At 39.0% G+C, this 26,811-nt stretch overlaps 1 protein-coding gene across 1 annotated transcript in view; it reads left to right on the forward strand.

Annotated features, from left to right (window-relative positions):
• Nucleotides 1-26,811, forward strand: part of LOC102181933 (ovochymase-1) — a 67,506-nt gene that overhangs the window by 19,936 nt on the left and 20,759 nt on the right. Inside the window, exons 9-14 of the mRNA XM_018049053.1 lie at nt 242-422; nt 7,032-7,104; nt 7,752-7,947; nt 14,801-14,955; nt 22,454-22,610; nt 22,919-23,014. Of these exons, the coding sequence (XP_017904542.1) occupies nt 242-422; nt 7,032-7,104; nt 7,752-7,947; nt 14,801-14,955; nt 22,454-22,610; nt 22,919-23,014 (858 nt within the window). The remainder of the gene's footprint in view (nt 1-241; nt 423-7,031; nt 7,105-7,751; nt 7,948-14,800; nt 14,956-22,453; nt 22,611-22,918; nt 23,015-26,811) is intronic.

The following is a 26,811-nucleotide window of genomic DNA, read 5'->3' on the forward strand; positions in this document are numbered from 1 at the left end:
ACTGTTGACTAGTTGTGAAGTTGTTGTGAAGTCACTCAGTTGTGTCCGACTCTTTGTGACCCCATGGACTGTAGCCCACCAGGCTCCTCCATCCATGGAATTTTGTAGGCAAGAGTACTGGAGTGGGCTGTCATTTCCTTCTCCAATTTCCACTGTTGACTATAGCAAGACATACTGGGGAGGGGTGTGTTCTTAGTTATTTCAGTTGAATGGGTCATTGGTTTGATCTCCTTTGCTGTAGGTGTCTGCGGCATCCCTCCCTTTAGTCCCCAGTGGCTTTCTAGAAGAATTGCAGGAGGAGTAGAAGCCTGCCCCCACTGTTGGCCATGGCAGGTGGGTTTGAGGTTTCTCGGCAATCACCATTGTGGAGGTGCCATCATCAGCTCGATTTGGATTCTGACTGCAGCGCATTGTGTGCAATCGTGAGTGAGGCTGATGATATTTTATTAATGTATTTATGTACCATGTTGCTTGCTAAAGCTGAAACTCCAATTCCTTGGCCAGCTGATATGAAGAGCCAGCTCACTGGAAAAGACCTTGATGCTGGGAAAGACTGAAGGCAAATGGAGAAGGGGGCAGCAGGGAATGAGATGGTTAGGTAGCATCACCAACTCAATAGACATGAATTTGAGCAAACTCTGGGAGATAGTGAAGGACCTAGGAGCCTGACTTGTTAACTGAACAACAATAATCGTGTTGTTTGTTGTTTTAGTCACTAAGTCGTGTCTGACTCTTTTGAGACCTCATGGACTATAGCCTGCCAGGTTCCTCTGTCCAAGGGATTTCCCAGACAAAAATACTAGAGTGGGTTGCCGTTTCCTTCTCCAGGGTATCTTCCAGGCCCAGGCCTCGAACCTGCATTGGCAGGTGGCTTCTTTACCACTGAGTTACCAGGGAAAACTTTTTTGTAGCATACTTAGGACATAAATATAATTGTGTAACTCCTAAAACTATGCAGACTGATTCTAAAGCATGAATCTTCCTTTCAGTGTTTCTGACCCATGTCCATCTAGCCTCTTTTTAAACAAGGTCAGTGAAGAAAAGCAAATCAAATCTTGAAATTGTTCATCCCATTTAAGGCATCTTTGATTATTATGTTGAGCCCAAGTCTGCTTCTCTATAGCAATAATTTATTAATCTAAGTTTACTGCAGTTCCAGAAAACAAGAACTCAATCTCTTTCTACTTGCATGTAATCATCCTTCCTAGACTTGAAGATCCCTCTCACATTGCCCTTAACTTAATCTTTAGGCTGAATGCTTACTGTTCTAGTATTGGTAACTCCACAGCCCTCATCATGCAGTGCTCTATACCCTGGATTGGTTTAGTGTCATTCCTCTTAAAGTGGGATCACGACAGTGGAGAACACAGTAGGATAATTCACCACCTTGATCTCTGAACTTTAAATGTTTTTAAATTGTAAACTATGCCATGATGTGAAGAAATATACAAAATATAAACATGTAGTCTAAAGATTGCTCCTACTATTTAGTGTAAGAAAGATCTTTACATTATCAAGCCCTCTCAGTGCCCCTCCCAGAGAAGTAAACATTATGCTAAATTTTGCATTTACAATTTCTTTGCTTTTTGAGGAGTGGTTTTAACATCTATGAATTCCTAAAACCAGTATGTTGTCTTGTTTTCCCTGTATTAATGTAAAACAATTACAGTTTATATTCCTCTGTGATTTGCTTTTATCTTTATAGCATATCATATGGATTATCATGTGGCTGTGTATAACTATAATTAATTCATTTTCAATCCAGACTAATTAAGTTAATCACTTGTAAGCAGGTTCTGGACACTGTATATTTATATACACCCCAGGACTAACAACAAGATCCTACTGTATAGAGAACTGTATTCTCTGTTATATATATATATCAGTATCCTATGATAAATCATAGTGGAAAGGAATATTTTTTAAAAATACATGTATATGTATTCATTATAACTGAATCAACTTGCTGTACATCAGAAATTAACACTGTAAATCAACTATAGTAAATAGTAAATTGTTGCTCAGTTGTGTCCGACTCTTTGTGATTCCATGGACTGTAGTCTACTAGGCTTCTCTGTCCATGGGATTTTCCAGGCAAGAGTACTGGAGTGGGTTGCCATTTCCTTCTCCAGGGGATCTTCCTGACCCAGGGATCAAACCCAGGTCTCCTGCTTTGCAGGCAGACGCTTTACCCTCTGAGCCACCAGAGAAGCCCAAAATAAATATATACTCCCCAAATGATTCCAATGTACAGTCAAAGTCCAGAACCACGCCCTGTCCATGAGTCCATCTTGACCCTTTCTTGCTTGTCCCCAACGAGCCCACCCCTCTTCTCAAACATGCTATGCTTGTTCCTGTCTCGAGGTCTGTGTAGTCATTCCCTCTGTCATTTGGAACACCAAGTTACATTTAGTTGTCCTGTTTCCTTAGGCTCCTCTTGGCTCTGAGTCTCACAGATCTTGTTTTTAATGGTCTTGACGGTATTTAGGAGTTACTCATCTTGTATTTTGTACAAGGTACCTCAGTTTGAGTTCATCAGATATTTTTCTCATGGTTTTTCTGGGACTCCACAGGAAATCCATAGAGGTAACATGTCCATGACATGTCCGTTTCATCACATCATTTGAAGGGTACATGCTACCAGCATGATTTCTCACTGATGATGTTAACCTGGTATTTGCCAGGTGTCTCCACTGTTAAGTTCCATCTTCCTCCCATTCTTACCTATTCTTTGCAAGCAAGTGGCTAAGGGTAGCCCACACTCAAGCAGTTGGGCATTAAGCTCTATCATCTTGAGTGCAGAGTTTTCTGCATAAATTAAAGTTATTCTATATGGGAGATTTGCCTCTTCTCTTACTTTTGTTGGGGCTTCCCTAGTAGCTCAGTTGGTAAAAAAAAAAAAGTCCACCTGAATTGCAGGAGACCCCAGTTCGATTTCTGGGTCGGGAAGATCTGCTGGAGAAGGGATAGGCTACCCACTCCAGTATTCTTGGGCTTCCCTGGTGGCTCAGCTGGTAAATAATCCACCTGCATTTGGGGACCCTGGGTGTGATCCTTGGGTTGGGAAGTTCCCCTGGAGAAGGGAAAGGCTACCCAATCCAGTATTCTGGCCTGGAGAATTCCATGGAATAGATAGTCTATGGGATTGCAAAGAGTCAGACACTACTGAGCAACTTTCACTTTCCTTTTACATATTAAATTGTGTATTAAACCAATACGGGCTGGAGGACATTTATTTTTTTGTAAATACTACATATTTATTTTGTTGCTTGAATTGCTCCAGCTTTGATCCCTATGCGTTCTTTCAGGTTGAGTATTCCAGTTTTGACCACTGTGAGTTCTTGTCTTTTTGATATGCCACCATCCTTTTGGGACAAAGATGCTCCAAATTTATCTTATGTACCCCCTCTCAGTCTTAGAAGCAGCCATTTCTCCCATAAGCCGCATGAGAAGTTAAAATCTGGGTGCTGAGCATCCCAGTGCTACCAGGGTGTCGTTATTGCTTATAGCCCCTCTTAGCTAACAGAGCTAGAAAATGTAAGTAGGCATACTAACTCACTTACATAAACCTATTTTTCTGTCTGTACCTATATTAAGGTAAACATGAGATCACACAGATATTTCCAGCTCAACCACATGGGTCATTCTAGCACCCCCTGGCTCTTGGAGAAATTCATTTTATAAGAATTCTATCAAAGTGCATTTTTATGTACCATGGAAAAGCCTCAATCACAGCTGACTAATTAATGAAAATTAAAGTATTGGAGAAACCAGCTATTAGTACTGATGCCAGAGGCGCAGAAGAAGCTTTGTCAGACTCCCTTGTCAAATAGTTTATTCTTGAATTTATGTCATAGACTATGATTCCTTGCAGCAAGATATAGACCACACCAAACCATTCTTTACAAGGTGAAATATTCAACTTGATGAGTCAACTGAGATTAATAAACACAGTCAGCTACAAATGTTTGTGAACCATTTAAATTAACCACAAAAAGATTTGTATATAATTTTAGTGACCCTTCTTGTTTTCTTTGTAAAATTTTGCTAAAGTAGTATTGCTTGTTTTTAAAAAGGCAGTTCAAATAAAGTTATCAAGTAAAATCTAAACTACCCTCTCCATTTCTCTAACCCATTCCTCCTCTCTAGAAGTAATCAACATTCAGAATGTTTTAATTATCTGATTTTACATTAATGTTTATACATAAATATTTTGTCATGTTTTATAATTTTTACACAAAACGTGCCTTATACTTATATTGATGTGGAAAAGGTTACCTCATTTTTTCTTTAACTTTTATAGTTGTCTAATTTACTTGACCAGAGAAATATCTTTTTTGAAGTTGGAACTGTGTATATCTTTACCTAGAAGCTTTGGGATGCTAGTGTAAAGAATTAGTATGTTCACTCATGCCTTGCCATTGGGCATCCTTCAGCTGATTCCTTCAAGAACTTGCTTCTCCTTGTCTCATCCTTATCAATCTTATGGACATCCAGGGCTCCAGCCTCCATTGAAAGGGAGTACCCAAGTCCATTGGGAAGGCAAGTTTACTGCATGGAATGAGCCAGTTGGGGAAGTGTACAAAATCTGGGAGCTGAGATAGACATCATTTTTGCTAAAGGTCACCATGTGCCAGGCTGGCTGACATTGCTACAAAACGTGATAAGGACAGCTGACAGCAACATTGTACTACATCCCATATGCTACCATCTCTAGCACTGGTTACCCTTAGTATTAGCCCTAGCAAATACCAAAATTTTCTGGAAGGTTTCTGACTTAAAGTCTGGTGTGGAGCCAGAGAATCTGTATTTCTAACAAGTTGCTGGGTCCTGTTGTTCTATTTTTAGGGAAAACCTGGCATGTTCTCCTTTTGTTGACTCCACATTCTTCTTCATGCCCATGTGGGATTTTAGGTCCTAATGTACAGCACAGGGAACTCTTCTCAATGTTATGTGGCAGCCTGGATAGGAGGGGAGTTTGGAGGAGAATGACTGGATGCATGTGTATCTGAGTCACCTTGCTGTCCACCTGAAACTCTCGCAACACTGTTTATCGACTATACTCTGATATAAAATAAAAAGTTTAAAAAATAAACTTAATTTAGGGGAATAAACTCACTTTGCAGCTGTACATTGGAATCTGTCTCAAACCTAAATCAGTGGGTTTTTTCCAGTTTCAGCCACCTTCTTTATTTTCTTAGAAGCTGTCTTTTAAAATATTTATTTATTTGGGGTTCTCAGGTGGTGCTAGTGTTAAAGAACCCACGTACCAATGCAGGAGATGTAAGAGATGTGAGATGTGTGGGTTCCATCCTTGGGTTGGGAAGATCCCCTGAAGGAAGGCATAGTTACCCACTCCAGTATTCTTGCCTGGAGAATCCCATGGACAGAAGAGTCTGGCAGGGTACAGTCCATGGGGTCACAAGAGTCGGACATCACTGAAGCGACTTAGCCCACCTGCACACATTTATTTCTTTATCCATGTGTTTTTGGTTGTGCTGTATCTTCTTTGCTGTGTGGGCTTTTCTCTAGTTATGGCAAGCAGGAGTTACTTTTCATTGCAGTATGCGGATTCCTCATTGCGGAGGCTTCTCTTGTTGCCAAGCTCAGGCTATAGGGCTCTCAGGCTTCAGGAGCTGTGGCTCCCAGGCTCTAGAGCGCAGGCTCCATAGTTGTGGCACTTGGGCTTAGTTGCTCCACAGCATGTGAGATCTTCTTGGACTGTGGATGGAAACCAAGTTCCATCTACCAACAGGCGGATCATTTACACTGAGCCACCAGAGAAGCCCTTTCTAGGATTAACCAGTTCTTGTTTTCCTGTTTGCAGCTTCCTTCCAAAACATAGATAAGAACAGTTGGTTTCCATCCAAGGGAGGGGCAGGAGTATGATTCTAGGGCAGCAGCCTTGGTAACAGCTTTAAGAAATAGGTTTCTTTACTACCGAGTAATGATTTAGAGAGTGACTTTGAAAATAAAGTTGATCCTTCCATTAGAGTGCATGACAGATAATAACAATGATAATGGCTACCACTATGGACTCATTACTATCTCCCGTATACTTGCCAGGCACTTTACTTGAGTCGGCTCCCTTAATAAAGGCACATTGAAACACATCAGTGAGTCAGACTCATCATGCAAGGAACTGAAATGAGCATGGTTATGATTAGAGAGAAGATGCCTACCTGTATTAAGAAACTTCTTTGACTAAGTGTATTGAAAAAATACTTCCCATAACTATTTTTACTGAAGAAACAGTTTTGAAAAATGAAGAATCACTGCCAGTATATTTGTGGCAATTGAGGAACTCTTTCCTTGGATATTTTTTCAGCTGGAAATCTTGATGTGGCAAATTAATGGATCAAATTCTTAAACGTTTTTTGAAGTTTATTAAATGTGTACAAAACATTAGCATAGTTAGAGGAATTTATACAAAGCAAACAACCATGTAACTAGCACCCAGACCAAGAAAGTAAATGGTGCCAATACCTAGGGGTCCCCCTTATGCCTTCTCCCCTTTCAAAGTAGTCAGTGTCCTAATCTCTGATATCAGATGTGAATTTTACCTATTAAGGAATTGATAAATAAGCCTTCATTTCATAAATTCTGATTATTTTATAAAAGATAATTTTAAAGATATACTCTTATAACATAGTATTTGAATATTTTTAACAGTATTAAGCATAGACCTCATTAGAAATGTAATTTTCTTCATGTATTCCTAATGTCACTATGAACTTAAAATAAGCTCTAGGTTTTTTTCCTCCTCAACTTAAAAATAAACTGGTGATATTTGATAAATGCTCCAAAAACATTTTATGGACAAAAGAAGAGGGCAAGATAGACAACTAGGAACTTGTCCTCAGATAGATCAGAAGGCATGGATCAGGTTCCCTAATTACACAAAGATTCCAGACAAGGTAGTGGGTGGATCCTGGCTGGACTGAACAGTGGATTTTGGTAGGGCCAGATAGTGTTAGACCAAATGGTGAAAAATGTGTTTTCATATCAAACTTTTGTTGTTCTTCCTTCAGGAAAAATAATCCACTCTTCTGGACCATTGTTGCTGGAGACCATGATAGAACCTTGAAGGAATCAACCGAGCAGGTGAGAAATGTTTTTAAAGGTCATTCTGCCTATTCTCTAAATTGTCACATGCCAGGGAATACATTTGGGCTTCCCCTTGTGGCTCAGCTGGTAAGGAATCCGCCTGCAATTCAGGAGACCTGGGTTCAATCCCTGGATTGGGAAGATGGCCTGGAGATGGGAAAGGCTACCCACTCCTGTATTCAGGCCTGGAGAATTCCATGGACTGTATAGTCCATGAGGTCGCAAAGAGTCAGACATGACTGAGCGACTTTCACTTTCAGGGAATACATTTATCTAAAACATGAGATTAGTTATTAATCTCCTAATGCCCTCTTACACTTATCATTTATACCAACATTTAAAGATAGAATTTGAGATCACATTTAACCTGAGAATTAGGGGAAGTGAGTCAGGAAGTCCAAACTGAGGTCCATGTACACAGATCCACAGAGTCTAATTTTTCCAGGACCACCATTCCTCAGAAAGTGCTTCATGGATTCCTGCAAATTATTAACAAAGATTCCCTTTTTAAATTTAGTACAAAGTCACCTTCATTGGGCAACATGTGGAAATGCAGAGATTTAGGATTATTTTGGACCAGTATACAAGGAAGTTGTTTGAATCACTGACTCTGCCTTGTAATTTCTTGCGTGCTCATGATGCAGGTGAGAAGGGCAAAGCACATCGTGATGCATGAGGACTTCGACACACTGAGCTATGACTCTGACATCGCCCTGATACAACTGAGCTCTGCCCTAGAATTCAACTCAGTGGTGAGGCCAGTATGTCTTCCACACAGCTTGGAGCCTCTGTTTTCTTCTGAGATTTGTGTTGTGACTGGCTGGGGAAGTGTTAGTAAAGGTAAACCTTTTACTTTTGCATAAACGTCACTACTGATTGACAGTTTTGAGAATATGTCATGGAAACGATATCAAACGGTATCTGCTTTAGCCCTTCTTCCTTCTGAAAGATAGGAACCATGGTTTATGTAACTGTAATTGTTCATCAGAGTAGAGAATGATCTATTTTATAATTTTTCCATCAGGATGCCTTAATCACAGGTAGGCCAGATCTGTGAAAGGACAAATAGAAGTATCTTCTCCCTTGTAGGCCATATGGTCTCTGTCACAGCTATTCAAATCTGCTGTTGTACCACAAAGCAGCCTTAGACAATATGTTACAGAATGGATGTGGCTGTGTTCCAATGGAATTTCTCCATGAAATTGAAATTTTATGCAATAATCTTATCACAAAATGTTATTCTTTTTCTGGATTATCTTTTCAACCATTTAAAAATGTACAAACCATAATTAATTCATGGATTGTAATAAATAGACTCAGAGTTGGAATTGGGAGCTGGTAGTAGGGGCTGACATGGAATTGGCCTGTGGACTGGAATCTGATGAGGGCTGGGCTAGATTCTATAGTTCTTAAAGCCATAATGAAATATCAAAAGACCTGAATGAGTTGATGTTGTTGTCCTGCTTCTTTGCACTGTATAAAGTTATTTTCTCTTATATTTTCCTTCTGTCTATATATCATTTAAACTCTGTAAGCTTGTAGATGCAGAAGACAAATTTATGGTTACCAAAGAGGTAAGGGGAAGAGAGGGATAAATTAGGAGTTTGGGATTAACATGTACATACTACTATATATAAAATAGAGAAACAACAATGTCCTACTGTATAGCATGGGGAACTATATTCAAAATCTTTTAATAATCTGTAATGGAAAAGAATCTGAAAAAGTATATATGTGTGTGTATATATACGTAAAACTGAACCACTTTGCTATATAGCAGACGCTAACTCAACTATGTAAATTAAATATTGTTGCTATTGTTCAGTTGCTAAGTTATTTCTGACTCTTTGCACCCACATGGAATGCAGCATACCAGGCTCCTCTGTCCTCCACTATCTCTTGGACTTTGCTCAAATTCATATCCACTGAGTCAGTAATGCTCTCTAAGCATCTCATCTTCTGCATCCTCCTTCTCCTTTTGCTTTCAATCTCTCCCAGCATCAGGATCTTTTCCAATGAGCCAGCTGTTCGTATCAGGTGGCCAAAGTATCGGAGCTTTAGCTTCAGCATCAGTCCTTCCAAAGAATACTCAAGGTTGATTTCCTTTAGGATTGACTAGTTTGATCTCTTTGCAGTCCAAGGGACTCTCAAAAGTCTTCTCCAGCATCACAGTTTGAAAGCATCAGTTCTTCTCTGTTCAGCCTTCTTTACGGTCCAACTCTCACATCCATGCATGACTACTGGAAAAACCATAGCTTTGACTAGGTGGAACGTTGTCAGCAAAGTCATGTCTCCACTTTTTATTATGCTGTCTAGACTTGTTATAACTTTTCTTCCAAGGAATAAATGTCTTTTCATTTCATGGCTGCAGTCACTCTCTGCAGTGATTTTGGAGCCCAAGAAAATAAAATCTCCCACTGTTTCCAGTTTTTCCCCATCTATTTACCATGAAGTGATGGGACCAGATGCCATGATCTTAGTTTTCTTGAATGTTGATTTTTAAGCCAGCTTTTTCACTCTTCTCTTTCACCCTCATCAAGAGGCTCTTTAGTTCCTTATCACTTTCTGCCATTAAAGTGGTGTCATCTGTATATCAGAGGTTGTTGATATTTCTCCCAGCAGTCTTGATTCCAGCTTGTGATTCAGCCAACCTAGCATCTCCCATGATGTACTCTGCATAGAAGTTAAATAAGCAAGGTAACAATATATGGTCTTGTCATACTCCTTACACAATTTCAAACCAGCGGGCTGCCGTCTATGGGGTCGCACAGAGTCGGACACGACTGAAGCGACTTAGCAGCAGCAGCAGTTGTTCCATGTCTGGTTCTAACTATTGCTTCTCGTCCTGCATACAGGTCTCTCAGGTAATAGGTAAGGTGGTTTGGTATTCCCATCTCTTTAAGATATACACAGTTTGCTGTGATCCACACAGTCAAAGGCCTTTTAGCATAGTCAGTGAAGCAGAAGTAGATGTTTTTCTGGAATTCCCTTGCTTTCTTTATGATCTAACGAATGTTGGCAATTTGATCTCTGGTTCCTCTGCCTCTTTGAAACCCAGCTTGTACACCTGGAAGTTCTCAGTTCACATGCTGCTGAAGCCTAGCTGGAAGGATCTTGAGCATAACCTTGCTAGCATGTGAAATGAGCGCAACTGTACAGTAGTTTGAACATTCTTTGGCATTGCCCTTCATTGGAATTGAAATAAAAACTGACATTTTCCAGTCTTGTGGCCACTCCTGAGTTTTCCAAATTTGCTGACATATTGAGTACAACACTTTAACAGCATCATCTTTTAGGATTTGAAATAGCTTAGCTGGAATTCTGTCACCTCCACTAGTTTTTTTGTTTTGGTTTGGTTTTTTTGTAGAAATGCTTCTAAGGCCCACTTGACTTCACACTTCAGTATGTCCATATGTGGTGAGTATGTAGTGAGTGACAACACCATCATGGTTATCTGGGTCATTAAGACCTTTTTTGGCATAGTTCTTCTATGTATTTTTGCACATCTTCTTGATCTTTTCTGCTTCTGTTAGGTCCTTACTGTTTCTGACCTTTATTATGCCCATCCTTGCATAAAGTGTTCCTCAATATCTCCAATTTTCTTGAAGAAATCTCTAGTCTTTCCCATTCTGTTGTTTTCCTCTAATTGTTTGCATTGTTCATTTAAGAAGGCCTTTTTATCCCTCATTACTATTCTCTAGAACTCTGCTTTCAGTTCAGTATATATTTTTCCCTTTCTCTCTTGCCCTTCACTTATCTTCTTTCCTTAAAAATTTGTAAAGCCTCCTGAGACAACCACTTTGCCTTTTTGTATTTCTTTTTTGAGGGGATGGTTTTGGCCACTGCCTCCTGTACAATGCTGTGAACCTCCATCCATAATTCTTTATGCACTCTGCCTACCAGATCTAGTCCCTTGAATCTATTTATCCCCTCCACAGTATAATCAGAAGAGATTTTATTTAGGTCATACCTGAATGGCCTAGGGGTTTACCCTACTTTTTTCAGCTGGAGCCTGAATTTTGCAATAAGGAGCTGATAATCTGAGCCACAGTCAGCTCCAAGTCTTGTTTTTGCAGACTGTAGAGCTTCTCTATCTTCAGCTGCACAGAATATAATCAATCTGATTTCAGTATTGACCGTCTGGTGATATCCATGTGTAGAGTTGTCTCTTGGGTTGTTGGAAAAGGGTGTTTCTATGACCAGCATGTTCCCTTGGCAAAATTCTGTTAGCCTTTGTCCTTTTTCATTTTGTACTCCAAGGCCACACTTGCCTGTCATTCCAGGTATCTCTTGTCTTCCTACTTCTGCATTCTAATCCCCTACGATGAAAAGGACATTTTTTTTTTTTTTTTTTTGGTGTTGGTTCTAGAAGGTCTTGTAGGTCTTCACAGAACTTCATAGGTCAACTTCAATTTCTTCAGCATCAGTGGTTGGGCATAGTCTTAGATTACTGTGATGTTAAATGGTTTGCTTTGGAAATTAACCAAGAGCATTCTATCATTTGGGGATTGTACCCAAACCCTACATTTGTGATGCTTCTGTGGATTGTGAAGGCTACTTCATTTCTTCTAAGGGATTCTTATCCACACTACTAGATATAATGGTCATCTGAATTAAATTTTCCCATTCCCTTCCATTTTACTTCACTAATTCCTAGTTATTAATGTTCAATCTTGCCATCTCCTGCTAGACCACATTCAGCATACCTTGATTCATTAATCTAACATGTCAGATTCCTGTGCAATATTCTTTACAGCATCGGACTTTACTTTCACCACCAGACACATCCACAACTGAGAGTTGTTTCCGCTTTAGCCCAGGTGCTTTGTTCTTTCTGGAGCTAATAGTAATTGTTCTCGGCTCTTCCCAGGTAGCATATTGGACACCTTCCAACCTGGGGGGCTTATCTTCCAGTGTCATATCTTTTTGCCTTTTCATACTGTCCGTGGGGTTCTCTAGGCAACAGTAGTGGAGTGGGTTGCCATTTGCCCAAGCTCAACAAAGTTGTGATTCATGAAAAGGAAGTCAAATATACTTCAAACAAAACAGTGGCAAATTCTGTGAGCTTGACAGAGAGGGGAATTAATCTTTGACCCTGTATAGCATTCATCTTCTCAGTTTACTGTGGTACCTGAAGCCAAACTGCATTTTTCTAAAATCTTTACAACTGCCATATGAGGAGATTTTATCCTCCTGTTTTGCAAATGAGGGGGTTATGGACCTGAAAGTTAGGTCATTTGCCAAGATTCCATGGCTAATAAATATCAAAAGGGAATTTAAATCAGTGTGGCTCAGCTGATAAACCTTTTAAATGGCTTTTTGTTACATTTAGAAACAATTTCCATCCCAAACTGAATGTTAAGAATGTTGCCGAAATATTTACTTTTGGGTAATAATAATAATAATTTTTCATTGAGAAAAGAAAGAATGAATCTGATCTTCTAGCCCAGCACTGAAGAATCTGCATGGGGCCTCCCGAACCTCTCCAGCATCCGTCCCTCCTTTGTCCCGTTGCTGGCTGACCTTCAGGCACTGTGTCTTCTTTCTCTCTCAAGCTCTGTACTTTGTTTCCTGGGCCTCGGAACACTCCTATTTCAGTCTTCTCACAGCCTCTTCTCGTCACTCCATCCTAACTCATCTTCTCAGACCGCTTTCTTGCAGCAGGACTGTCCTTCTCCACTCTCTTCATTGCCTGGTTTTATCATCTCCTTGCACATAAAGGGACTTGACATTATTTTACAGACTCGTTTTCTATATCTCACCCCTTATAGCGGGAGCCTCTTGGAGGCAGATCTCTGCCTAATTTACTGCTCTCTCCCCCGGGGTCAATATCTACCTCGCATAGAGGAAACTAACTTTTTATGGACTGGCTGGCTTCAATGCCCTTGAGTAACTGTGCCTGTTCTCTAATTCCTTCAGCCTTCACCAACTCTCTGACCACCAGGTGACAGAGGTAGTTAAAGTTTTACAAAAGGTGACTTCAGTCTTTCAGTCTCAGAGAGAGAACAAGTTCTCCAATTTGAGACGTGATAATAAACAGCACTTTTAGGGGTCATCTCTGAAAAGAGGATTTTAAATATATTAATTTATTTTTGTATTAGGTTATTGCATTAGAAAAGTAAGATAGAAGAGTCAGACCCGGGCTAGATCTTAGTTCTGTCCCATAGTTGCTGAAAGATCAAATCTTCAGAGTTCTGGCTTTTTCAGGTGTGAAATCAGTGTGACAGCCCACCTCACAATGTTGTGAGTATTAATAGCTTGGAGTGAAAAGCATAAATATTGTACATCTTGTGTTAGTTATGCAGTCATGTCCAACTGTTTGCAACCCCATGGACTATATGGCCCGCCAGGCTCCTCTGTCTATGCTGTCCATGAAATTCTCCAGGTAGTAATACTGGAGTAGGTAGCCATTCCCTTCTCCAGGGGATTTTCCAGACCCAAGGATTGAAACCAGGTCTCCTGCCTTGCAGGCAGATTCTTTACCATCTAAACCACTAAATGTAAATTAATTTTTAATTAATTTTAATATAATTTTTTAAAATGTTTATTGGAGTATAGTTTCCTTACAATGTTTTTTTAGTTTCTGCTGTACTGGGAAGTGAATCAGCTATATGTATACATATTTGTTGTTGTTTAATCACTAAGTTTTATCCTACTCTTTGTGATCCCAAAACTGTAGCCTTCCAGAGTCCTCTGTCCATGAGATTTCCCAGGCAAGAATACTGGAGTGGGTTACCAGCAAGAGGATTTTTTACCGCTGAGCCACAAAGGAAGCCCCATATGTATACACGAACCCCTTTAAAAAAAAATTGTTTCCAGAAAGTTACAGAACTATTAAATACAAAATTTAGCTTTTTTAAATGAGTCATAAATCTAAAGTGATAGAATAAGTCATGCAGAACACATGTTAACATAGGCCTGCCTGAGGGTCAGGCCAGGGAAGAAATTCTTTAGTATTCATCATCAAAGTCATCTTAAATTGGAGTTGGAATTAGGCCCCAGTGATAATAAAGGAAAAAGAGAAACATGATTTTGGTTTATATTAGGAAGTCCTATAAATGTATTATTGTATAGTTATATTTACTATGTATATATAAAACTATATATTGTATAGTTATATTTGCATAAAATATTTACAGTTGACCTTTGAACAATGTGGAGGCTAATTCAAGTATCATTTATAGTCAGCCTTCCATATCTGCAATCCTGCATCCATGGGTTCATCCAACCACAAGCTATGTAGTACTTCTGTATCTGCTATTGAAAACATATCCAAGTATAAGTGGACCTGTACAGCTCAAACCGGTGTTGTTCAAGGGTCAACTGTACATGTATAAGTATATAGTCATATATATTTATAATATGGATTATCTAACACCAAGTCATATATTACTGAATTTCTCTTTCTGAATTCTTACATATAGAAATCTTTGAAACACCAAGATTTAAATCAGAATTAAACTAGTAAAAAAAGTGCTTTTGGTCATGTTCTCTTGCCGATGGATTTTCTTCCCCAAGATGCTGCATCTGGAAATAGATATTCTGTACAAGACACTGTGTTTGGATTCAAAATTCTGCATCAACTTAGGCAAAACCGAATGATGGTGTAGAGAAAGCTTGAACTTGAATATATTTCTTTAACATCACCTGTTGTTTACTTTACAATCAAGCTCTTTCTCAATCTACTTTTTAGATGGTGGTCTAGCAAGTCGCTTACAGCAGATTCAAGTGCCTGTGTTAGAAAGAGAGGTCTGCGAACGCACTTACTATTCAGCCCATCCAGGAGGAATCTCAGAGAAGATGATCTGTGCTGGCTTTGCAGCATCTGGAGGGAAAGATGTGGGCCAGGTGAGAGGATCCCAATTTTGCCAAGGAAGACAGGAAGTTGTTATCTGCTGGAGATTCTCCATAGACAAGAAGAATTCACTCTCAAAGTCATAGACAAGCGTGCCCGTAGCATCACACCACACCCCTATTCAAAGGCCAGACAGAAGCAGGCATCAGTCAGAGGGCAAGTGGGTACGTAGAGGAGCCTGTGAGAAGGTAGGAGAGGGCAACACCACTCAACTGACCTGCTGGTGAGATGTGTTCAGATATGCTTAGGGCTTTGGTAAAGGGGCAATGAGCAAATAAGGATTCTCAGTTAATGTATCCCACTTGTGATATAAGAATTTTATTGTTTCAAATTATTACTAAATTCCTGTGTACTCACACAATTTTCTACCACAGAATAAAATAAAACAATCATGAGGAAAATGAGAACCTTTGAAAAAAATGGTTTTCATATGCAATGGAAAACAAGTCACAAAGCAGTAGTTTAATTTCAGTGATACCACAGTGGTACAAAGCTACACAGATGGACTTACAAGTCAGTTGGGCAAGCATGCTATTGGCAAGTTCAGCATTAAGTAAGCAAAAGACAGGATGTGTGCAAAAGGATTGCAAAATATCAGCTTTAATATCCACATAGCCAACTGAAAATTGTGACTTAGGTATGCAACCGAGAAGCATTTCCAACAGGAAGTAGCCCTACCTTTAGCTCCTAGGCTGGATTTGAGGGAAGCTGCCTGAAGGAAGGCAGACACGTACCTCCAGATTGGTATGCTGGGCTAGAGAGGGAAGAAAGAATGAGTCTTGAATAGTTGTAGCTCTTTGATGGTACACCCCAGCCCCCACCATGAGGAAACACGAAGCAGTAGATATCAGCTCTAAAGAGAGAAAACTGGGCTATAATCTGGGTAGAAGTCTTTCCATGTAAAACATGAGAACAAAAGGAAGGAGGTCCCCTCTTAACTTTGAGTATAAATTTATTGTAGTTAAGCCTTTTGTGATGTCAAGTTCTATACAAATTCTGTTTTATATGTATATTATCCTAATTTGCATTCTCCAGAAGGCAACCCTAAGAGGAGGATTCAGTTGTAGTGGTCTGCTTAGAAGTGCAGATGTCAGCTGTAGGAATGTGAGGAGGTGGTACAGGGAAGGGGAGGCAGCCAGTCTAGGATGTGCAGTTAAGCCAGCTACCACAGTGGGGGGCTGAACTGAATCCTGCAGTGCTAAACGCATGTAGTACACTTACTCCCTTGGAGGAGTGAGGCAGCTTCCCCAAAGTGATGGCTGGAGGGCTGCAGGGGGCACCTCTCATATTCTGGCTTACCTCATGGGTGGGGTGAAGAGGGCAGGATCCCTGTGGCACAGAGCCAGACACTGACTGGCAGGTCTGAGGAGTATGAGAAGGGTTTCACACCCTCTGCTAGAGGATATTACTGTTACAGCAATCAAATAGAAAAGTGTTCTGATTCTGAATTAATGTGTTCTTTCTCCCTTTTTTGAGAGATGGTTTTTCTATTTTGAATCAAGAAAATTAACAAATAGCTCTGCTGTCTCTGTCATGTTTAATAGCATCTAACTTTAAGGAAAGACATTAATCTATCAAGATATCATAAAATGAACTAGAGAGGGAAATAGATCTATGTAGAGGTGAGCCAAATACCATGATCTCACTTGGCACCTATTATTACTTCAGCTACATCCAGCTGTCACTTTGGCTGCAGTGTGACCAAATTTATAGCCAATACGAGAAAAGGAAAATAGGAGTTGAGATTCTGACCACGTGTGACTAGCTTTCTCTTACAAAGAATACTGATTTACTGAAAGGGTAGCTTCAGAAACTTGCTTTGACAGAATGGACTCTAATATTTCTGTCAGGTAATTGGTTTTCACCCTCCTGTGTATACTTGGACATAATGGACCTGCTAATGTAATTTCTCATCCAGGAAGGTGAACATCAGAAGGCTGAAATGCAGAGACATGGGAGTCTCAGACACACGGTGTGGAATCCTGTGATTCTTTGCTCACCACAAATTTCAGATTGTTTTAAAAATTTCAAGTTCTTCGACCTATCAAGTGATTTCTGACTTCACAGAGTAGATACTTGTCTGGTTCTTGCTGACTTTTCCAATGTATTTCTCATTTCTCTCCCCTTGCTTACTATAGTCCAGCCACACTGATTGCTTTCTGACCTTCAAACTTGCCACATCCATGTCTAAATTGGGCCCTTAGCCCTGATATCAGTTCTACATATAATGCTGTTTCTCCAGATTTTAAAAATACAGCTCCTTCTTATTTTTCATGTATGAGCTCAAATGCTTATATATATATATACACACACACACACACATATATAATACATATGTGCATGCTAAGTCGCTTCAGTGATGTCCAACTTTGTGTGACCCTATAGACTGTAGCCCACTAGGCTCCTCTGTCCATGGGATTCTCCAGGCAAGAATATTGGAGTGGGTTGCCATGCCCTCCTCCAGGGGATCTTCCCAAACAAGGGATGGAACCTGTATCTCTTACATCTCCTGCATTGGCAGGCAGGTTCTTTACCACTAGCACCACCAGGGAAGCCCTTAACAGTCACATCTGAGTGTTAATATATAGTTTATTTTATGTAATTTATTTATGTAATATATTTATTATATAAGTTAATATGTAATTTATTTTTATATATGTGTATGCATATATATATTTATATATGTGTGTATGTGTATGTATATATATGTGTGTGTAAACATACCCACAGCTACCTTTTTTCTCAACATTCACTCTGAGTATTCCTTTTATGGGTATCATTGCAATCTAATTTGTTTATACTCTTTTCTATAATGGCTAGCCCACAGTAGGCACTGAATAATTTTTTTTTAAGTAACTAATAGGCACCATTTGTTTATTAAAGATTTACTATGTACTAAACACTGTGATAAGAACTGACAAAACAAGATAAATTAGACTTTTTCTGTATCATGAAATGTTTGTAATTGCCTGAAAAATTCTATATTGGGTATATGTTGGTACTGAATTAATGAGTGAATAAAAGACATATCAGACCATTTTCAAACTGGAAGGGAATCTTAATAATCTTCTGTGGGGAAAAAAACTGGGCCCAAAGAAAATGTTAATTGTTCTACAATACAAATTAGGGAATCTGTCTCCTAGTCCCAGTTCAGGATATCTACTGTAAAATTCTTCATATAAAATAAACAACTATATCAAATGTGTTATCAGCTCAGTTTATTTTAGAAGATAATTAAAATTTTAGTTAGGGTCTAAATACACTTGTATATATATTAAAAAAGCACCGATTAAAAATCAGAAAAGCTGTCTTTTAAAAAAATGCGAATCCTATATTTTAAGGTCTGATTATTTTCAGCTTTATTGAGATTAATTGACATATAACACTGTATAAATTTAAAATGTACAGTGTGCTGATTTTTATACACATGTGTTGTGAAGGGGCTTCCCAGATGGATCAGTGGTAAAGATTCCACCTGCCAATTCAGAAGATGCATGAGACAAGTGTTCAAGCCCTGGGTTGGGAAGATCCTCTGGAGGAGGAAATGGCAACCCAGTCCAGTATTCTAGCCTGAGGAACTCCATGGGCAGAGGAGCCTAGCAGGCTACAGTCCATAGCGTCACAGAGTCAGACAAAATTGATCAACTGAGCACACCTCACACAATTACCATTTCTCCTTGTGTTGAGAACACTTATGATCTACTCTCTTAGCAACCGTATATAAGATCCTAGTCACTAAGGCATGTCCAACTCTTTGAAGCCCCATGGCCTGCCAGGTTCTTCTGCCCATGGGATTTCCAGACAAGAATACTTGAGCAAGTTGCCATTTCCTTCTCCAGGGGACCTTCCCAACCCAGGGACCAAACCCATGCCTCTAAGAATTGGCAGGCAGATTCTTTACCACTGAGTCATCAGGGAAGCCCATTTCTGTGAGCTTAAATTTTTTTAGATTTAACATATATGTGATATAACATAGTCATTGTCTTTCCCTATCTGACTTTTCACTTAACATCATGTTCTCAAGGGTCACCCATATTCTCACAATAGGCAGGATTTCCTTTGTTCTCATAGTTGAATAATATTCCATCTTAATATTTAGTATTCTTATAGATAAATAACAAATAAATAAACATATATCTAATGTGTATATATGTATATATTGCTTCCCAGATAGCTCAGTGATAAAGAATTTGCCTTCCAATGCAGATGTGGGTTTGATCCCTGGATTAAGAAGATCCCCTGGAGGAAATGGCAAGTCAGTCCAGTATTCTTGCCTGGAAAATCATATGGACAGAGGAACCTGGAAGGCTATAGTCCACGGGGTCACAGAGTGTCAGACATGACCTAGCAACTGAGCACTCTTAAAGTATCCATAACACACACACACACACACACACACTACATCTTTTTTATCCATTCATTCTTTCACAGAAAAATGGATTGCTTCCATATCTTGGCTAATGTGAATAAAGCTACAATAAACATGGGATTGCAGTTATCTCTTCAGTATCCTAATTTTATTTCCTTTGGCTGTATACCCAAAACTAGGATTGCTGTGTAATATAGTAGTTCTATTTTCCACAGTGATACATCAATTTATATTCCTACCAGTGTTGCAATAGGATTCTCTTTTGTCCACATCCTTGCAAAGACTTTATTTCTTATCTTTTTGATGATAGATGATTAAACAGGTACAAGATGCTATCTCATTGTGATTTTGACTTTCATTTCCTGATGCTTGTGATGTTGGGCACATTTACATATACCTATTGGTCATCTGCACATCTTCTTTGGAAATATGTCTATTCAGATCCTCTGCTCATTTTTAAACTGTGATTTTTGTTATTGATTTGTAAGAATTTTATAATTTTGAATAATAACCCCATATCAGATATATGGTTTGCAAATATTTTGTCTCATTCCACATGTTGCATTTTGATCTTGATTGTTTCTTATAATGTGCAGAAGCATTTTAGCTTGATGTAATCCCACTGACTGATTTTTGCCCCTCTTGCTTGTGCTTTTGGTTTCAGATCCAAAGAACTGATGCCACAAGCAAAGGAGCTTTTCCCTTGTTTTCCTCTAGGAGTTCTGCCTTTTGGGGCCTTATGTTTGTTTAAGTCTTTAATTTTTTGGGGTATAAACAGGGATTCAATTTTATTCCTCTGCTTCTGGATATCTAATTTCTCCAATTCCATTTACTGAAGAAATTAATCTTTCCTCACTGAATACTCTTTGTTCCCTTGTCAAATATTAGTTACCTATATAAATTAAGGTTTTTTTTTCTGGGCTCACAATTCTGTCCCTTAGGTCTACATACCTGTTTTAACACCAGTACCATACTGTGTTGATTACTATAAATTTGTAATGTATTTTAAGATTAGGAAATATGATGCCTCCAACTTTATTCTTTCTCAGGATTGCTTTGACTATGTGGGGGTCTTTGTTGTTCCATGTTAGTTTTAGGATTTTTTCCTTCATTTCTGTGAAAAACACCATTAAAATGTTGATATGGACTGCTTTGAATCTGTAGGTGGTTTTGAGTAGTATGCACATTTTAACAATATTAATTCTTCCAATCCATGAACATAGGATATCTTTTCATTTATTTGTGTAAATAACTTTCAATTTTTTTCATCAAAGTGAAGTTTTTTATATGGAGATCTTTTGCCTCCTTGGTTAAATGTGTTCTGAAATATTTTATTATTCTGATGCTATCATATATGAAATTTTTTAAATATGTTTTTTGTTGGTATATAGAGACACAATTGATTTCCTTTTTATATTTCAAAGAAGTTTGTATTTGAGCTTTTGAAAATAACGTTTGGAGACACCGCATACGAATATCACTGTAATACACATGAACTATTCTATCAAACCCTTAAAATTAACATAAACTATCTCATAGCCAACAAAATAAGGGCTAGGTGCCAATTTTATTAGATAAATTGGTACAGCATTTTAATTATCATTTTATGTCTATCTAGGTGTAGCTGAAATTCAAAATTCACATCAAAGTGAAACTATATCAAAACTCAATGCCATACTAAATGTACTTGGCCTGTGCAGTAAAATTCTAGTCAGATTTCATTTTGATTCCCTTCTCATTCATGGCCCAGGTGGCCTTGATAGAAACGCAGGACTTTGTGCTGATCATCACACAGCATACCACTGTCTTTTTTATAACCTCTATAAAATGTTACAGGGGAGATGTAGCATTAGCCCTGTGGAGCAGATCTTGCTTGATTACCTCAATCTGTCCAGCAGGACCCACTGTGAACTAGTGCAAGGCGCACAGCCTGTCACTGATTACAGGCAAGAGATTTCTGCATGTTTGTTTTGTATCCTGAAACTTTACTGTGTTCATTGATAAGTTCTAACAGTTTTTTGGTGAAGCCTTTAAGATTTTCTGTAGAAAAGATTATTTCACCTGAAAATAAAAATGATTTTACTTCTTCCTTTCTGGTTTGGGTGCCTTTGTTTCCTTTTCTTGCCAGATTGCTCTGACCAGAACTTTCAGACTGTATTGACTAGGCATGGTGAGGATGAGCACTTTTGTCTTGTTCCTGCTCTTAGAGGAACAGCTTTTAACCTTTCACTGTTGAGTAGGATGTTAAGTGTGGGTTTGTTATATATGACCTTTACTATGTTGAGTTATGTTTTGTTTATATCCAAGTTCTTGAGAGTTTTTAATCATGAAAGAATGTTGCATTTTTCAAATGTTTTGTTTGTACTATTGAGATGATACAACTTTTCACTTTCACATTTATTGATTTGCATATATTGAAAAACTCTTTTATCACTGGAATAAATCCCATTTGATTATGGTGATTGATAGTATATTTAATATACTGCTGAATTCAGTATTTTAGTATTCTGCTGGGGATTTTTACATCTATATTCATTGGGGATATTGGCCTGTAATTATCTTTTCCTGTAGTGTTCTTATCTGGCTTTGGTGTGAGAATAATGCTGACTTCATAAAATGATTTTTGGAGTATTCCCCCCTCTTCAGTTTTGGGAGGAATTTGAGAAGGATTCTTTATTTAAATGTTTAATGAAATTCACTAGTAAAGCCTTCTGGTCTTGGACTTTTCTTTTTTATGATATTCTTCATTAGTAATTCATTCTCCTTTCTCATATTAGTCTATTGTGATTTTCTTTTTCCTCTTAATTTGATGTTAGTAGGTTGCATGTTTCTGGGAATTTATTTCTTATAAATTACCCAATTTTTTGGTTTGTAAGTTTTCATAATGGTCTCTTATAATCCTTTGTATTTCCGGAATACCAGCTGTAGTGTCTCCTCTTTCCTTTCTTTTGCCATTTCATTTATTTATGTCTAAGTGTTCTAAGGAATACCAAGTGACAAGGAATAAATCTTTTAAAAAATTAAAGAAATATGTTTTGAATAAATTAATTATTCATGTTCCAAAATTGAAAGCAGGAGTTCTGATTAAAGCAATTTTAGAACATGTTTTCTTGGTGTTTCAGGGAGATTCTGGTGGACCATTAGTGTGTAAACATGAAAAAGGTCCCTTTGTCCTCTATGGCATTGTCAGCTGGGGAGCTGGCTGTGCCCAACCAAGGAAGCCTGGTGTATTTGCCAGAGTGAGTGTCTTCCTGGACTGGATTCAATCCAAAATCAAAGGTAAATATTTTTCATATATTATAAAAAGTTTCTTCTGTTTTTAGAGTGGGCTTGGGAGAGGTGAGAGTGATAGAAACAGCATTATAAAAGAAAAGACAATAACATAGTATTTTATTTTAGTTTCTAAATATAAAATTCTATAAGAATAACTTCTTCCTTAGGCAATGTTGTGGTAAAATTGACTTTTCCTGAGGCTGCTTTAATCCTAGATTTGCATTCTTTTTTGAAAATCTCTGCTGTGGAACAGACTATGTTTTGTCCTTAGGCTTTCATCTTTATTTACTTTTAACATGTCTCCCCAGATGCAGGTCCTGTTTTACTCCAGATAAAAAATGAAAGCAAAATCTTAACAAGACAACAATTACCACCACCCACACCCTCAAGAGACAGTGCATCTGGGCCAGGTAGTAGATGTTCACATTATCCCATTAATAGAGCTAATAAGAATTTAGCAAAAAGCATTGCTTATCTGGATTCACTCATTTTCTTTGGAGTACCATAAACTGTTTTCATTCTGGTTGGTAGTTTAAGTTGAAGGTCAGGTGAGCTATTTATTGTTACTGTCTACGGATCTTTTCTGGGACTTCCTGTGGCTCAGACGGTTAAGCGTCTGTCTACAATGTGGGAGACCTGGGTTCGATCCCTGAGTTGGGAAGATCCCCTGGAGAAGGAAATGGCAATCCACTCCAGTACTATTGCCTAGAAAATCCCATGGACAGAGGAGCTTAGTAGGCTACAGTCCATGGGGTCGCAAAGAACTAGAAAAGGGATCTTATCTAGTTCATAGACACAGCTATTACAGGTTAAAAAAAAAATGTCTTAATGGTTATAAACAGTGCTTGAATTTTGGAAAAATTCACAGAATTATTCTAATCTCTGAACTGTTTATTCCTGCATGAACAAAGGTCCTTAGACTTTCAGATATCTTGCTAGACAAAGATTCTGGATATGAGATGACTAAGACCAACATTGGTGTTAGTGTCTCTCTTAGTTCTTCCACACTGTCAGTGTCTGTTTGCTAATAGGATTATATTTTTAGTTAAAAGCTAAAAGCACCTGGTCTTTGAAAAGACTCGGATGCTGGGAAAGATTGAAGGCAGGAGGAGAAGGGGACAACAGAGGATGAGATGGTTGGATGGCAGCACCTACTCAATGGACATGAGTTGAGTAAACTCCAGGAGTTGGTGATGGACAGGGAAACCTGGTGTGCTGCAGTCCATGGGGCCGCAAAGAGTCAGACACACCTAAGTGACTGAACTGGATGAAACTGAAAAGCACCTGGAGATTTAGAAGTCTGTGAAAGATTTACAAGAAGATAAAAATTCCATGATAGCCATCATTCTTGGTTTCCAAATGGTCAGGGTCTTTCCCTTTTCACCCATCTCTGTTTCATCCACTCCCACACACACTCAAGTCCAGGAGACAACTAGGAAGAGTTGGAGAAAAACTGAAGAGAAGTCCAGAGAGAACAAGACTTGCTAGAGGGATAACTTTCAGTAGAAGAAAGCAGATGAGATCTAGTGTCCAGGTGGAAGGACTGGTCTTGGGCAGGAGCAAAGTGCAGTTTATCCATTGTTTTGCCAAATGGAAAGCAGAATATTTAGGCACGGGTGCTCTTTATGGGTACCTGTGGGAATGAGAGCTGCTGGCAATTGTCCTCTAATTGCTTATTTCCTCAGCAGGTGAAACAGAGAATTGTAGAAGAGAGTTTGAGAGTTTTGAGAGAGAAAAAAGAAAGTATTAAATAGCTTTTCGAATAGCTATCAGGGAAGCCCTATGGACTAGGAAAATGTAGTAGAATTTTTTGGCAGCATAAAAGCCTCTGAGATTAATGATCATTAGTTTAGAGGGAGACCAATCCATCTATGGGGTTGCACAGAGTTGGACACGACTGAAGTGTTAGCAGCAGTGGCAGCAATCAGTTGGTCTGGTTGTTTCCCTCTGGAGACACTGAGGTGTACCACATAGATGCAGCACGGGTGCAGAGAAGGTTCGATCACCGTGGGTTTTTCCAAGTAGACAAGAGTATAAGGGAATTGGGAGTGAGTGTGTGTGAGGAAGGGATTAAAATGATACATGGTTGGAATTTAAGCTGGGGGAAAGAGAAAAACAAGGATGAATGATAAGTTAAAAAATAAGAAAAGGTGGTGGGATAGATGAATTACAAGTCTCAAAAGATGTGTTGGTGTAAGCTGAAAAATAGAAGGTTGTGGCTGGAGTTGGTGGTTCTTGAAACTGAGTTTATGCGAGGCTTGTAATTACTGCTAATGACCAGGTGTGTAGGGGCTGATCACTGGGATGAGTGATGAGGTCAAGTGAAGGACAGGATTATTGGAGGGAAGTTGAGCATTGAGAAGCTTCAGTGCTGGAGTCATCATCTATGTGCCTGTTGAAATCAGCAAGATATAAAATAAGAATAATGTTGGAGAAAATGACTGCTGAAATCTTCTAGGAATGAAGTAGAGTAACTCAGGGACCCGTTACCTTACGGGTGGTATGTTCTGACAACACAAGAGTCAGGAGTCAAAACTAGAGTCAAAGAGTCAAATTTAGATTAAAATTAAATCTGGAATTGGGATTGAGATGGAGAGCAGACCTTAAGATTGTAAAACCTAATGATTTTGATGATTTGAGTTAACAGTTTTAATGAGTGCTGAAAGAAGTCATCTATGTGAAGCCCTCAGAATAGGGATGGTATGAACTGTGCAAAGAGTCAATAAGTGTGGGAGTGGTGATAGTGAATATGGTGAAGTCACTCAGTCGTGTCCGACTCTTTGTGACCCCGTGGACTGTAGCCTACCAGGCTCCTCTGTCCATGGGATTTTCCAGGCAATAGTCCTGGAGTGGATAGCCATTTCCTTCTCCAGGGGATCTTCCCAACCCAGGGATTGAACCCGGGTCTCCTGCATTGAAGACAGACGCTTTACCATCTGCGCCACCAGGGAAGTCTATCCAGGGAGTGGTGATAGTGCCCATCAAATGTATTCTTTGTTCTGTCTCATTCAGACTGTTAAAAAGTGGGGACTTCCCTGGTGGTCCAGTGATTAAGACTCTGTGCTTCCAATGCAGAAGGTGGGGGTTCAACCCTTGGTCGAGGAGCTAAGATGCCACATGCCATGGGGCGTGTCCAAACAAAACAAAACAGGCTATTAGGAAATGAACATTGCGAAAATGTAAAGAAGACATCCCACATTTGCGTGTGTTCAGAAATAATTATGCATGCCAAAGAACTTTGAAAGCTTTGCATATAAAAGGGTATTGTTTTGTTCTACTTCTCTGAATATTCTGTGAGAAAAAGTATTAGGACTCTGCCATCTTTAACACCCACCCACTCCCACCACTTGCTTTTCACACAAGGGAATAAATGAATCTTAGCAATGGTTTTTTGAAATTGTTACCCTAATTATAAAAAATAGTGACTGCTTGGGAATTCATGACTTTATGTGATTCAGTTCCTTTTCCAGGTAGATTTATAGTGGAGGATTCATGTAGAGAGGAAAAAGATTGCAAAGACACGTTGGGACTAGACTCGGAAAGACCTTGCAAGCCACTGTAGTTGGCTTTGAGCAAGAGAGAAAAGAGCTTAATTCTTCTGTTTCATCATTCTCTGATTGAAGGACATGATGGGGGAAGATTCGAGACTGCAAAATCAGTTAGGTTACTATAACATCCAAGTAGACCTAAGAAATACCTAAGTTAGACCATAATAGCCATGTAAATGAAAAAGAGAAAAATTCACAGAAGTAACAGAAAACCAAGCAATTGAATAGAATCCTGAATTCTTGGAACATTTCCTTTCACCTCTGCCACTCTTCATCTCTCTTGTTCAGTAAAGTGTATTAACGTATGGGTCTCCTCAGTTAGAATGTTATTTCTCTCTGGCAGAGCATGTATAATGATGTATGTATTGCTCCAGGTCCGGTCTGCAAAGGACCACACTGGAGAAGAGACTACCCTCTGAGGTGTAGGCCCCAAGGGTTGGACTCTTAAGACAATCTGGACTGAAGGGGCGGCGGATTGGTTGGTCTACAGGTTACAATTCTCGCCTCTGGGGCGAGAGGTCCCAGGTTCAGATCCTGGACAAGCTCCCAAGATGATAGCTTACGGTGAATGGTGTCAGATTCCTGATCTTCGAAGAAGAAGATTTAACTTCGGGACCAGGGACCAGGCTTCATCACTCAAGAGCTTTTGTAGAGCAGAG

Source organism: Capra hircus, chromosome 5 (assembly GCF_001704415.2).
Source record: "Capra hircus breed San Clemente chromosome 5, ASM170441v1, whole genome shotgun sequence".
NCBI classification, from domain to species: Eukaryota; Metazoa; Chordata; class Mammalia; order Artiodactyla; family Bovidae; genus Capra; species Capra hircus.